The 12,340-nt window shown below is 51.0% G+C and overlaps 1 protein-coding gene across 3 annotated transcripts; it reads left to right on the top strand.

The window, feature by feature from the left end:
• Positions 1 to 299: 299 nt before the first annotated feature.
• On the top strand, positions 300 to 11,633 carry MMGT1 (membrane magnesium transporter 1). 3 transcript variants are annotated; one of them, XM_086756462.1, is made up of 4 exons: positions 300 to 926; positions 1,329 to 1,381; positions 2,323 to 2,426; positions 7,898 to 11,633. In XM_086756462.1, exons 1-4 carry the CDS (start codon positions 677 to 679, stop codon positions 8,052 to 8,054), a joined length of 564 nt encoding a protein of 187 aa, XP_086612588.1. In that variant the 5' UTR covers positions 300 to 676; the 3' UTR covers positions 8,055 to 11,633. The 3 variants fall into 3 exon arrangements, with proteins under 3 accessions (XP_086612588.1, XP_086612589.1, XP_086612587.1); XM_086756463.1 differs by lacking the exon at positions 7,898 to 11,633 and adding an exon at positions 3,385 to 5,635 and having other exon boundaries at positions 303 to 930; XM_086756461.1 differs by lacking the exon at positions 7,898 to 11,633 and adding an exon at positions 3,385 to 5,635 and having other exon boundaries at positions 789 to 926.
• The last annotated feature ends 707 nt before the right edge of the window (positions 11,634 to 12,340 follow it).

Here is a 12,340-nt window from a genome sequence, read left to right as displayed (position 1 = left end):
CCGAGGAGGGTGTCGTGCGTGGGGTGCTGCAGGCACCCGGTGCGTGGGGATGGCGGCAGCCCGCGCCGCTCCCTGGGGCTGGCGGGAGCATCCCTCACGCCCCTTCACCCCGGCCCAAGGCGTGGGCGCCGTGCCAGGAGCCGCGCTCGGCCCCGCGGCGGGCTCGGGGTGAACTTTCCCACCCTGTTTTCCAAGAAATGGGGGGCGGGCCGGGGGGGGGGGGGGGTGGTTTCGTGCAGCTCCTGGGGCGGGGGCTGCAATAAATGCCGCAGTGATCGGCTTAAAGGTGATTAGCAGGAAACGCCCTGAAGGACCGCTTCTGTGCCCCTTGTCTCTGTGCCCCGGGGGCAGGGAAGCCCCGGAGTGCGCGGAGCCAGGCGAGGCGGGGGGTGGCCCTGCGGGACAGTCAGGTTTGGCCTCGCTTGGCCTGGGGTCGGGGCGTCTGTTCCCGCACACGCAGCGTGTCCCTTGACACCGTTTTTTTCTTGCACGAGTTCCTCAAGATGTTGAGGTTGAACACGTGGGAAGCGGGGATTACCCCGGCCGCCGATAGCCCCACGCGCTGCCTTCGGCCGGGAGGGAGCCCGTGGTCCGCTTCTACCTCACCTGTCCCCCTCCCCGGGGACAAACCCGGCGTGTGTCGTGTCCCCCCCCTCCGACCCCTCGGATTTTGTCAATGGCCTCGGTCCCGCGAGGGAAAGAAGCGGTGAGGCCACGCCCCCTGGCTGGGCAAGCCACGCCCCCATCGGGAGATGTCTGGCGCCGCCCCTCTGGTGACGCCATCAGAAGGCGCCGGGGGGGGCAGCGGGCGCCCCTGGCGGCGGCGGCGGGGGGAGCGGCGGCGATGGCGGCGGCCTCGGTGTGGAAGGGGCTGGTGGGGCTCGGCCTCTTCGCCCTGGCCCACGCCGCCTTCTCGGCGGCCCAGCGTGAGTGAGCGAGGGGCGGGCTCGGGGCGGGGGGGACACCGGGCCCCGTCACCCCGCACCGGCCGCCGGGGGAGCTCCCGGGGCCGGGCCGCGGCGGCACCACCAGCACCACCATCATCGGCACGGCCAGGCCCCGCCGGCTGGGGCGGCCCTGCGGGCCCCGGGGGGAGCGGGGCTGGCGCTGGCCGGGAGCTTACCGGGTGGGGCGCGGGGCTCGGCCCGGCCTCTGCCGTCCCCGCTGCCTGCCCTCCCTCCCGGCGGCGAGGAGGGGCGGCGGCGGCGGCGGGGCCGAGCCGGGTGAGCGGGGCTGAGGCGTGTCCGGCCCCGCGGCGGGCTCCTGCGGGGCTCTGCTGTTTCTGGGCCGGTACAGAGCGATGCGTGCCTGTGTTTCTGTTTTTGTAGATCGTTCTTATATGAGATTAACAGAAAAGGAAGACGAGACGTTGCCGATAGATGTAAGTTTTAAGTTTTTGCAAAGTTTGAAAGGTGTAGCACTGTGTGGATAGTTTGGTCTCAGTTGCCTTTTTTTTAATGCAATAAGCAAGAATTAAAGGGTAAAGTAGTTCTTAAACTGCACTTTCATTTGAGCTCCGTCTGTCAAAAAGAGCCATGTTTTCTGTCCCAGCTTCCTGCCGTGTGTTATATCTGTCAGAGAGAACAAACGCCAGGTCCAGGCCTCCCTCTCCTTCTTTAGAACTCTGCCCTGAAGCATCTTGTCCAGGAATTCCCTGAACGTAGCTCAGAGAGTATTTTGCATTCATCTCCTTCTTTGCAGCATAAACATCCTCCTCCCTCTGGCTTTTTTTGGCTGACATTTGTTTATCCAGCGTGGCTGCGTGCCCGTTTGATCCCAGCACAAGCTGCTTCAGGAAGGCGGGGTGTTTTATTATTTGTTTTATTTGCTTATTTTTAAAATTCCACCTCAATTATTATCTGTTCCATTTTTGCTTAATCAGAAAGGTAAGGAGATCAAATACCAACGACAACCAGGCATGGCATTTGAACCGGGCAGCAACTGCCGCCGCTACACAGCGTGTGTTGGCAGCCAGCTCGTTTCTCGGAGAGAGTGTTAGATCCTTAAGTGCCCAGGAACACGGAGTTTTGTTCTAAGGTTCTTGCTGAGGAGCCGTGTGAATCTGTTCAAGGCATGCAGCGCAGGCCGGTGTCAGTCAGCTGAAGCTCCCCTCAGCTCTGCCACCATTTTGCTGTGCTAAATAGGGGGAGTATTTCATCTTCCCGTGCCTCTGTTTCCCTGCTGCTGAATTGCCTGCATCTGTAAAGCGCTTACTGTCACTGGATTAAAAGCACAAGGGACACTGTTTGAAAGATGAGATGTTTTAGTAAATATTAAGAATGTCAAGTAACGTGCGTTGCGTTGTGCTTCCCTCTGTTACAGATAGTTCTTCAGACTCTGTTAGCCTTTGCAGTTACCTGCTATGGGATAGTACATATCGCAGGAGAATTTAAAGACATGGATGCCACTTCAGAACTGAAAAATAAGTATGTTTTATTTCTTCTTTTCATACACAGATGTATCTGCTACTCTCTGTACAAACTGAACACTGTGAAATAGCTCGCTCTTTAGCTCACTTCTTCTTGAGTGCACGTTGTAGACGTAACACTGAGAGGAACAGCCACACCTGGGAAAGCCAACAATGTCTTGAATTTCAGAGAGTTAGATAACTGGAACAAATTAAATAAACTTCTTGCTTTTCCTTGTCCAAAATCCTGCTGTGCAGAGTTGGCAGAGGAATGAAATGTCCACGTGGGAAGTAAGAGCACAGCAGTTGCAAACTGCTGTCCTGAGGTGGTCTCCTAGACTACGGGGCGCCATGCCTGGCTCACCCTCTGTCTTTGCTTCTTTACAAGAGTCCGAATTATTTGAATCTCACTCTGAAACAGTCAAGGCTGAATGTTAGATATCTGAAAGCTTTTAAGAAAATAAGGGATTTTGAATCGAGATTTTTGAAAAGGATATGAAGTTGGATGGGCAGACATGGCCTCTCTGTCATTCCCCAAAATGTGGGGGAGTATGGAAAGTAAAAAAGTTGATGTTGTTGTATTTCTTAGTGTTTCCCAAAAACCCTTACCGCCAGGCACAAAAAGGGATGGAAAGCTGACAGGGAACAGCGTTAAGGTATTAACACAAGTGGCAGCTGAACTAAGGCTGGCCCATTTGGTATGGGTGTGTGCGGTAATCCACAGGCCTGCCCTAAGCTCCGGGAAGGAAGGTGAAGTTTGTGGGGTGGACAGCCTCTGCCTATTGAGCAGTTGGTATTTTTCACGCTGGGCTTTGTGTTTCTGCTGTGTTTTGGTTTAGGAAACTTAGAAAGTGAGCAAGAGTTCTGGATTTGGAACTTGTATTTCCCTAGCTGTAAAAGTTGGTGTACCCTAGAATGACTCCAAAACCCCTGTTCTAAACCGGTATTAACATTGACTTTTTACATTTATTTTGAAGGACGTTTGACACATTAAGGAACCATCCGTCTTTTTATGTATTTAATCATCGTGGTAGAGTATTGTTCCAGTCCCCAGACACAGTGAATTCTTCTTCAAACCAAGATGCTTTGTCATCCAGCTCGTCACTGAAATTTCGAAAACTTGAACCTCTGCGCCGCTAAGACTTTTGCAGAATATAATAATAATCCAGGACACTGGGATGTAATATTCAAGTCGGGGATGTAAACAGTTTTTTAATTTCTGGAGCAGTATTTATATTGATCTTCCAGACTTTATAAAGTATATATATATATAAACTAAGGACCTTCTTTGTACACTGTTAATGAAAATGACTGAATTGTGAATTGGCAATGCAGTGTAAATTATTCTACAGTTATGCTGTGAAACACATCTTCAAATTTTCGTATATTAAAACAAGTTGCAGCTGACCTAACTTCAGTTAAAACAAAAAGCAAGCTAGTTTTTACTGCAATTAATGTTCATTGACAAGAGGGAATGTTTGAGTGCTATTTATTTTCTCAGTTTGCTTGCACTACAGTTTATGGAACTCCTTCAGAAATACTGTGTGCACTGCATCACTTAACAGCAGAAAAAGGGGCAGCGTTTCCTGTTCCTAGAATGCCTGGGAGACCTGCACGGTGTAGGCACGGGAAGTCAAAAAGTTTGCTTTCGTTTTTATTTTTTTACAGTGATGAAAAATAGTTTTATGAATCTCTCCTAGATTGTCATTATCGTGTTGTTTCCTTGTTGCCCTCCTTCATTTAAATGTAAACTGTCCTGTGTTGCCCCAAGTTGCCTGGGATGCGGCTGTACATTTGGTGCCTGGAGGGAGGAGGCAGCTCACGTCTGATCATGTAGATAACCTAGCGCGCTCAGCTTGTTCACCCGCTGTGTTTATGTTCTCTGTGGTTGTGAACGTGGGAACGTTCATCAGGTGGCTGAATGCTGTGGCGGTACCTCAAAAGAGCACCAGGTACAAGTTCCCAAGTCGCCATCTGTGCGAAGTATTTCAGTATCAGTACGAAGTACCCGTTCTGTCAGCAGTCCAGGGGCAGGCTCCAGCAGCTAGGGCTCTTTGCTGGCACTCATACAGTACAGGTGATAACTGGTCACGGTGCAGCTACCCCCTCTTCTGCCAACAGAGCCTATCCGTCTGATTTCTTTTTTTCCAGCTGAGCCTGTTGTTGATTTAAGATTACTGTCTTGATGTCATGTATTAGATGATACAGTCCTTAACTCTTGCTGATGTCTGAATTGTAAAGTCCCCTTAGGGGCTGAATCAATGCTAAAATTTCTCTTGGTCTGGCATTTCACCTACCTGACATAGGGAGGGTAGTTTGAGATACTGATGGGGCCCAAATAGAATTTTGCCTAGTCTGAGGATGTCTCACTGCCGCTGTGGAAACTCAGCCTTTTGTCCTAGCAGCTGTTTTGTTTTGTTGTTTTTTTTTTTTTTTTAAACTGTTAAGAACTGTCAAAGGCAAAAAGCTTAGCAAAAATACTGTGCAAACCGAAGCCTCTTTTTCTAGCTCTGCCCGTCCTATGGAGTGGGTGCCCCAGTGCTGGAGCAATATCCATAGCTGCTGCTCTGCAATCACTCTTAAGCATCTGGGTTTGGTTACAAAGGGTTACTCTGCCAGCTGAAAGCATCTGAGCTGCCGGATTACTTCCTAAAGTGTCCTGGTTCCCCCCTAGCTGGTGTCACAAATCAGCTCCTGCCAGCTGCTGTCACCAAAGGCCTCAAAAATAGTATCAGGTCAGCTCTTTACTGCAGACAGAGCACTCTCCTCGCGGAAGAGGGCTGCTGTGCAGCAGCCACTGCACGGAGGAGAAGGCTGAACCCTGGCCAGGTGACCCTGCGAGGCACAGAGGAAAGGCAGAATTAGTGGAGGGAGGGAGAAGCAAGGCAGAAGGTCGGTAATCACTGTACCAGACTGATTCTGCAACTGTGGCTGGCAGGGAGCCATGTGCAGAGGGTCTCTTAGAGCAGGGCTGCTCACCCTAAATGTCTAAGAAACCCCATTCTGTGCTACTGTAAGGCTACATCGACCTGCCCGAGGCGGAAGGTGTTGCTGGGGGACAGGGTGAGTGGGGAACATGTCCTGCTAGGAATGCCCTGTGGGCTGCATCAGGTCTCGCCTCGTGAGGAGTAGCCTTCCTCTTCAGCAGCAATGGTTATATCACAAAGCTGTACAAATTATTTTTTCTTATTGATCTCGCAATGTCCAATAAAAATTGATATCCTTAAACTGTGTGGGAGTTTATTTCTGGCCATCCTGGAGCCTGCCGCAGCAAATCCCCAATGGCTGAATATTTAAAAAGTGGCTGCCTAGAAGTGATTGTCCTAACTACAGCAGCTCTGTGTGAAAGTGCCTGCCTGGCCTGGTGTTTGTTACTATGAGGTAAAATCAGTAAAGAGACTCAGAATAGCACTCTACAAGTAGCTAAACAAATAATTTGGGATGGAAATGTTACCAGCCCGGGGATCTGCCTGCCTTTGAGATTCCTAGTTGATACATCTGGCAGAGCCGACATATTTTCTCTCTTCCATTTAACCACAGTAAGGGCTTTTCTACCATGTGCTAATCCCCTGCCAACCCACGGGACAGGCTCCTGCAAGGTCTGGTTATTGCAACAGTGGCTGGGGGAAACATTCAGCCTACTCATGGGCTAGAGATAGTTAAAATCTTGGGCTTGAGCAAGATCACTTTTCACTCCCTGTTCTGCTTTTCTGTTGGGGGAGGTTGACAAGTTAGCAAAGAACTAGAGGAGTTTGCTTAACTACAGCATCCATCATGATTGCACCAGAGAGAGCAGCAGACTCACCCTTCGACTGCTTACCATGCTGCTGCAGCTGTCTGCATCCAGCACTGAATAGGAGGGTCTAAAAAAACCCAATAATAAATATTTTAAGGAAGGGACACCTTCACCAGCTCCCAAAGCTACCTTGCACTTACCTTGCCATGTGCAGTTCTTCACAAATGAGCTTCCCTTCTTCAAAAGCAAAACAAAAGTTGTGCCAAGAGCTTCTTGGATTAGACCAAAGAGGAAGAATTTCCAGCCTCGCCCAATGCACATTTACTGCCATCATGCCTTGAATTGCTTTGGCTACAGGACGTGATGTTTCCACCACACTAAATACTAAAAAAAAAAAAAACCAAAACAAACAAAAAAACCCCCAAAAAATACCAAACGCTGGCAATTTGCATTTGTTGCTGGAGTAGCAGGTTTAATCTGCATTAATTTTGCTGGGTTTTGTTTTGTTTTTTTTTTTTTTCCTTCTCTTCCTCACCAACCAGTGAGACTTCTGTGGGGAATTTTTATTTAACACTGAGGAGGGCAGGAGTCATTCAGACCCTCACAAGGTGAGGAGACCCTTCATTGTTGCTGTCCTTACTGTATCAGAGGCTGGGGTGGAAGGGCAGCTGGCAGGAATCGCTTCCTAGGGAGTTCAGCAAGGGCTGACTGCAGCACCACTTGTGAAAAATACCTCCAGATCACGTCCGACAGCGGCGGAGGAGCTTTGTGCTTCCCCTCCACGTGTCGGCAGAGACAGAGTGCGCTGGAGCCATTGCTGTGGTGCAGGAAAGAGAAAAGTGCAGCTGTGAGACCCATTAGCAGTGCTTGCAAAGGGTGAGGCTGGTGTGCCTTCTGCCCACTGTTGCTGAGTGCTGGATGAAAGCTTTCTCAGGAAAGCCAGTGGCTAACGGCCCCTTCCTGGTGCTCTGGAGCCACGATGCAGCCTCCTCCCTGAAGAAAGCAGGGAATGGCAATCAGTTTCCAACTCTAAAGTGGTTTTTGGCTTCCTTATTGCTCACTTCCCATGCTCCGGGTTCTCTCGCCCGTCAGTGCGCTGCAGCAGAGCTGCCCTTCTCAGACACCTTCAGCAAGGATGTTAGCTATGGGGACGTCCAGCTGGATACAGCCCCCCTCACAAGAGTGGCATTGTTTCTGCTGCTTTTTGGGAGTGACCTGCACCAAAAGGCAGTGATTTTCCACCAGATGATTCGGGAAGGCTGAGGCTCAACCCCACAGCACCGAGGGGCCGCGGTGCTGTCCCCAAGCTCCCTGGGGCAAGCCCCTCCACCCCCACGTCCCCAGCCTCGGTGGGGCAGGGAAGCCGCAGCTCGCTCTGCAGCTCCTCGCCGTCCCAGCCGCTGCCTGTGCCAAGGTGGCAGTCTGCCCGCTTGAGGGGAAGGGCAAAGAAAGGCTATTTTGAATGTTAAACAAGCAGAAGAAAAAAAAAAAAGTCCATAGCCAGCACTAGCAGCAAAGGCAAAACACTCCTTTGATTTGGCCTTGAGGTTCACCTTGAAGCCGTAATCACCTGGGGGAAAACCATGGCGGAAATAAATCTGGTATTCCAGCAGGTAAAAGCCTTTTAATCAGCCCCACATTGGTCTCAGTGATACAATGTCATTTCAGCACACTTCGGACTGCAACAAAAGCTACATCCTTAAAATGGCAGCTAATTAATTTTCCTGTCCTGTTAACTTAATCCTTTTTTCCAGCCAAGAAAGGCAAATGGGAGTTCACGAAGCAGCGAGGCCGCCCAGAGCCTGGCAGTGCAAGCAGGAACACAGGCCCCAGGGCTCCTTGGCAGGGGCCCAGGCCGTGCGGTGTCACAGCTTACCAGGCCATTTTCAAAGGAAAGGGGGAGAGAAATAATTTTAAAAGGTGACATTTGGATTATCAAACCAATGGTTCACCCTGTGCTGTTGGTCCCAGGGAACCCACAGACCGCCCCCCCCCAGACAGACAGGGCTATTCACTCCCAGTTGGCAGCCCCAGCCTCGCTGCCAGGCTGAGCACCCGGCGCTGGCAGTGCCCTCCCTGCCCAGACTGGTGCTGGCTGGACCAGTTTCCTGGGAATTAGCCAGAGACACACCATGCTGCAGGAGAACTCCACTTAGGATTTGGAAAAAGAAAAAAAAAAAAAAAAAGAGAAAAAAAATTCCCCCTCCTCCCCCAAGGTACTTCTGCTGTGTACTTTAGAGCAGCTCAGGGCCAGCCACGCAAGGCCATTGCTGACGTGCTCCGAGCCCCCGGCTGCCCCAGCATCCCCAGTCCCCGGGAGGTCTGCGCTGCAGCGCAGGATGCAGGAAGAATGCCCGGTGCGCACAGCAAACGCTGGAGCAGGGATTTACTCCCATCCCGGACGCAGAAGCGCACAGAACAAGACACGTGGATCAAAAAGCAGTTTTGGAGGAGCCAGTTCGGCAGGCGCTCCAAAGAGCGGCTCGCTTCCCCGCGTCCACACGAAGCCGTGGCTCCCTGGGACATTAGCGGAGCCTCCAAGGCACCCGCAGGCCTGGGCTCAGCACCCAGCGAGGGCAACCCCACAGCAAGGCAGCACCTCCCCAGCACAACACAAAGCACATAGAGGGGGGCGAAGGGGCCACATAATCCCCCCTCCTTCTCCACGAGCACCATGCTGCATCTGGTTTGCAGCCCCCCATAACGTACAGATCTCTGCCCAGGGACGCAGGTGAGAGCGGAGCCATTTCAGTGTCAAGACTATCACCGCCACTTTGAAGCAGAAGCCGGCTGCTACTTCAATACCTGTTTGAATACAGCAGCCTCAGACCACAAAGGGAAAGCAGCAGCAGAGTGAGACCTACGTTCTTCTCACGTGGGAGGGACCCACGTATCCTACAGGGTACAACAGGGCTGGTGAATAAACCCAGGCCTACTGCACGTACAGCCACGCTGCTGCCTTGGGTTGGCCAGGGCTGGCAGGAGAGGACAACCTCTGGAAAGGACAGGCTGAGATGTCTCCCCATCCGGCACGATGCAAACAGTGGTCAGGGGAGCTCTGCAAGGTGCTCTCCTCTCTGCTTTTGCTTAAGCGGTCACTGCAGAGCTTGAAAGGGCCAGAAATGAGGCTTAACCCCGCCACGCTCTGGGGAGCAGAGACTGGGACGCTCAGCAGCGATCAGCTAACGTGCAAGTTAAGACAGGAGCACTAAAAAAGAACAGGTGAGTCATGTCAGATGCAGTTCCAGGATGAGCGGAGCAGACATCCATCAGCACAGCACCGCAACACCCTGCTCACAAGGCACCGACTCTGGCCATGCGCTGAGCACGTGCCACAGCCTCCTCAAGACAGTCTTGGTGCAGGTTTCCCCCTTTCTGAGGAGCTCCCCATCCACACATCCGTGCCTAGGGATGAAGAGGGCAAGGCTTTCATCGGCATTTTCAACCTCTTACTGGTTTCCTATCATTTCCTTGCTTTCACAGACACGCTCCCCCACCCCCCTCAACAGAGTGGGCACACTGAGCCCAATGCACAGTCTGGGAAGGAGCGCCCGCTCTGCTTACATCTGCAGGAATGCAGGATTCGGCCACGGGGAACCCAGACAAAAACCAGCTTTCAGCTGCCCTGTGAGGTCAGCGCCTCCTCGGGGTCCTGTTGCATGCACTTCTGGAAAGAGCCATCGCTCAACCTATTACCCAGCAAGAGTTTCCCATCCTAGCCCGGGCCATGACTCACCAACAACTGCCTTTTCTCAGGGTAATTCACAGCCAGTTCCCAGGAGTCAGTCTCACCCCATTTCACCTGCCACAAGCTGCAGCATCAGCTCAGTGAGCATCCTTCCCCACAGCTCTCACCAGCGCCGAGCCCCAGCACGCCCTGCCCGCATCCAGCTCCCAGCCAGCCAAACGCTGCCGCTGCAGCACTGCGAGTGCCACACATTTACATTCCCATTTTCTAACAATACTCCTGCAGAAGGATTTGCTGAACCCAACACGCTTCAAACTGCCTCTTCCAGAGCTCATCAGTCCCCCAACTGTCTCCTTTTCCACTAACAATCATTTTGGATAGCAGCTTCTATGCTCTGCCTGCTTCTCATTGTCAGAGGGATCCATTGCCCTGGATCCAGGGATGCCAGAGGAATTTAAAAATACACTTTTACGTGGCTGAGAGAGAAAAGGCACTGGAGCAGCTCAGGTCAGAAGCCAGAACACTCTACTTTAAAGAAAAGGCAGTAACACCACAAGCACCTACAGCCTTCCCACCTTCCTCTTTCCGAGCTCCTGCTTTTTTTTCCAGCCCCAGAAGTACACTTCCAGCAAAAGGCGGCCACTTCAGCCACCTCTGCGTGGAAGCTGGCCATGGGGAGCCTGTCCCATCCCCATCCCGTGCTCCCCTCGTGCCAGACCCAGGCTGGCAGGTTGGAGAGCGCAGGGAGGAGCCCACCAACACACACAAGAGCCCAGCAGCCAGCATGTTGTTCTGCGACGGGATTTTCAACATCAGGGAAATAATTCAGTGTACAAGACCAAATTAGGGCATGGATTTTATAGTCATCTTTGCTAGTGACACACTATACGACCTTGGGTAAGTCCCTCCATCACTAAAGAGTCTCTCAGAGGAGTGCCACAAGACTTTAATTAGCAGGCCTAAAAGTACTCAAGATAGTCTGTCTCTCTTCCAAAATAACCAACTGCAGATGAATTGGAACAACCTTATTTTCAAATTCTGCAAGCAACTGGGATCCAGGCTGCTCTCGGATCAGTCACTTCAACACCACAATCAAACTTAAATGTGCCAGCTGTGCATGAAGGATTTTAATATGCTGCACAGACTGGAAAATAGCTCAAAGAACCAATGTTATTTTTCCATGGCTGGGATGTCACTGCTGAGCAGCTGCATTATAATCATCTGCAATCAGCAAAATGCCTTTTTTTTTTTTTAATCACTTTTTAGTCTTGGGGAAGAGGGCTCATTTCTATTTCTGTCCTACTTACAGAAGCACCCCTGAATCCTGAGGCACCCACTCCCAAGAGATCAGGCAGCTACTACAGCAGTGTAGACTGATCCAAACACCTTCGCTGTCTATAATCAAACCCCGATTATATTGACGGGTTTGTAAGCTTTACAAGTTGTGCCCAGACAGTAACTGCTCACTACTACCATCACCACCTCAGGAAACACTACGTGCATTTCCACAAATCCAGCAAAACTCCAGCTCCAGTTGCTTATCATTGCATATCCAAGACCTGGGACGGCTCCAGAGCTGAGTCCTGCCCTGGGAAAAATCTGAGCACAGCCCAGCATCCTTCTCTGCAAGGGCCACCTCTGCACAAGCAGACAGGTCACAGCTGTAAGATGAAGCAAGAGGGGAAGTCTTCCAACTGCATCCTTTACAAAAAGCTGAACCTCTCCTTGATATATTCTGCATATTAAATATTTACAAATAAAATGTAACCATAAAATACACATGTACTTCGGAGAAAATGACAAGAAACAGGCTGACTACACAAATCAAGTTTTGCTCTTCTAACTACCAAAATGCCTTATAAACCTTCCCCTCCCCATGTCACCATCCTGTGAGGCTGTTAAGTATTTTAAAAACGGGAGGATACACCGTGAGGATGCTTTGCAAATAGCTCTCCGTCTCTCCTACGAACCGCTCGGCATTGGCAAGGGCAGCACTGGGATACAGCAAATTGCCAGAGGTGCCCAATATTTTAAGGAACATTACTGCTTGCAGTAGAGGGGTGACAGTGATTGAGATGACAGCCAGCATACATAAATGCCAAGGATCCAGCTACTTCCACTGCTGTTGGAGCTGAGGACTAGAAAATAACCATGAAATTCCCATTGCAGATGTGGAGATGAAAACTTCCCCAAGCTCTCAAAAAAACAAATAAATCTCCAGCAAAAATCTGATCAGGGGTTTCCATTCCACTGCCTTTCCCAGGCCAAACTATTCTTTTGGACTTCATCATAAATTGTTTAAGAGCTTCAGCCCAAGCTCAACTCTTAAGAAATATCCAGCTGCTTTGATAGCTTCCCAACTCACGGTAAAGGGTGATTTTGTTTTCTTCACATGGTATCACAGCAGCCATCATTCCTGGCAAAGCTATGTGGCTGCCAACTCAGGGAAGGCGTATGCAGCTATGTTCTTCCACTGTGTATAAAAACATCCTCTGGTGAGTTTAGCCAA

The sequence above is a fragment of the Chlamydotis macqueenii genome, chromosome 11 (genome assembly GCF_036417535.1).
Source record: "Chlamydotis macqueenii isolate bChlMac1 chromosome 11, bChlMac1.mat, whole genome shotgun sequence".
Classification (NCBI taxonomy): Eukaryota; Metazoa; Chordata; class Aves; order Otidiformes; family Otididae; genus Chlamydotis; species Chlamydotis macqueenii.
The sequence above is the reverse complement of the archived record's forward strand: the minus strand, read 5'-3'. Positions and strand labels throughout refer to the sequence as shown.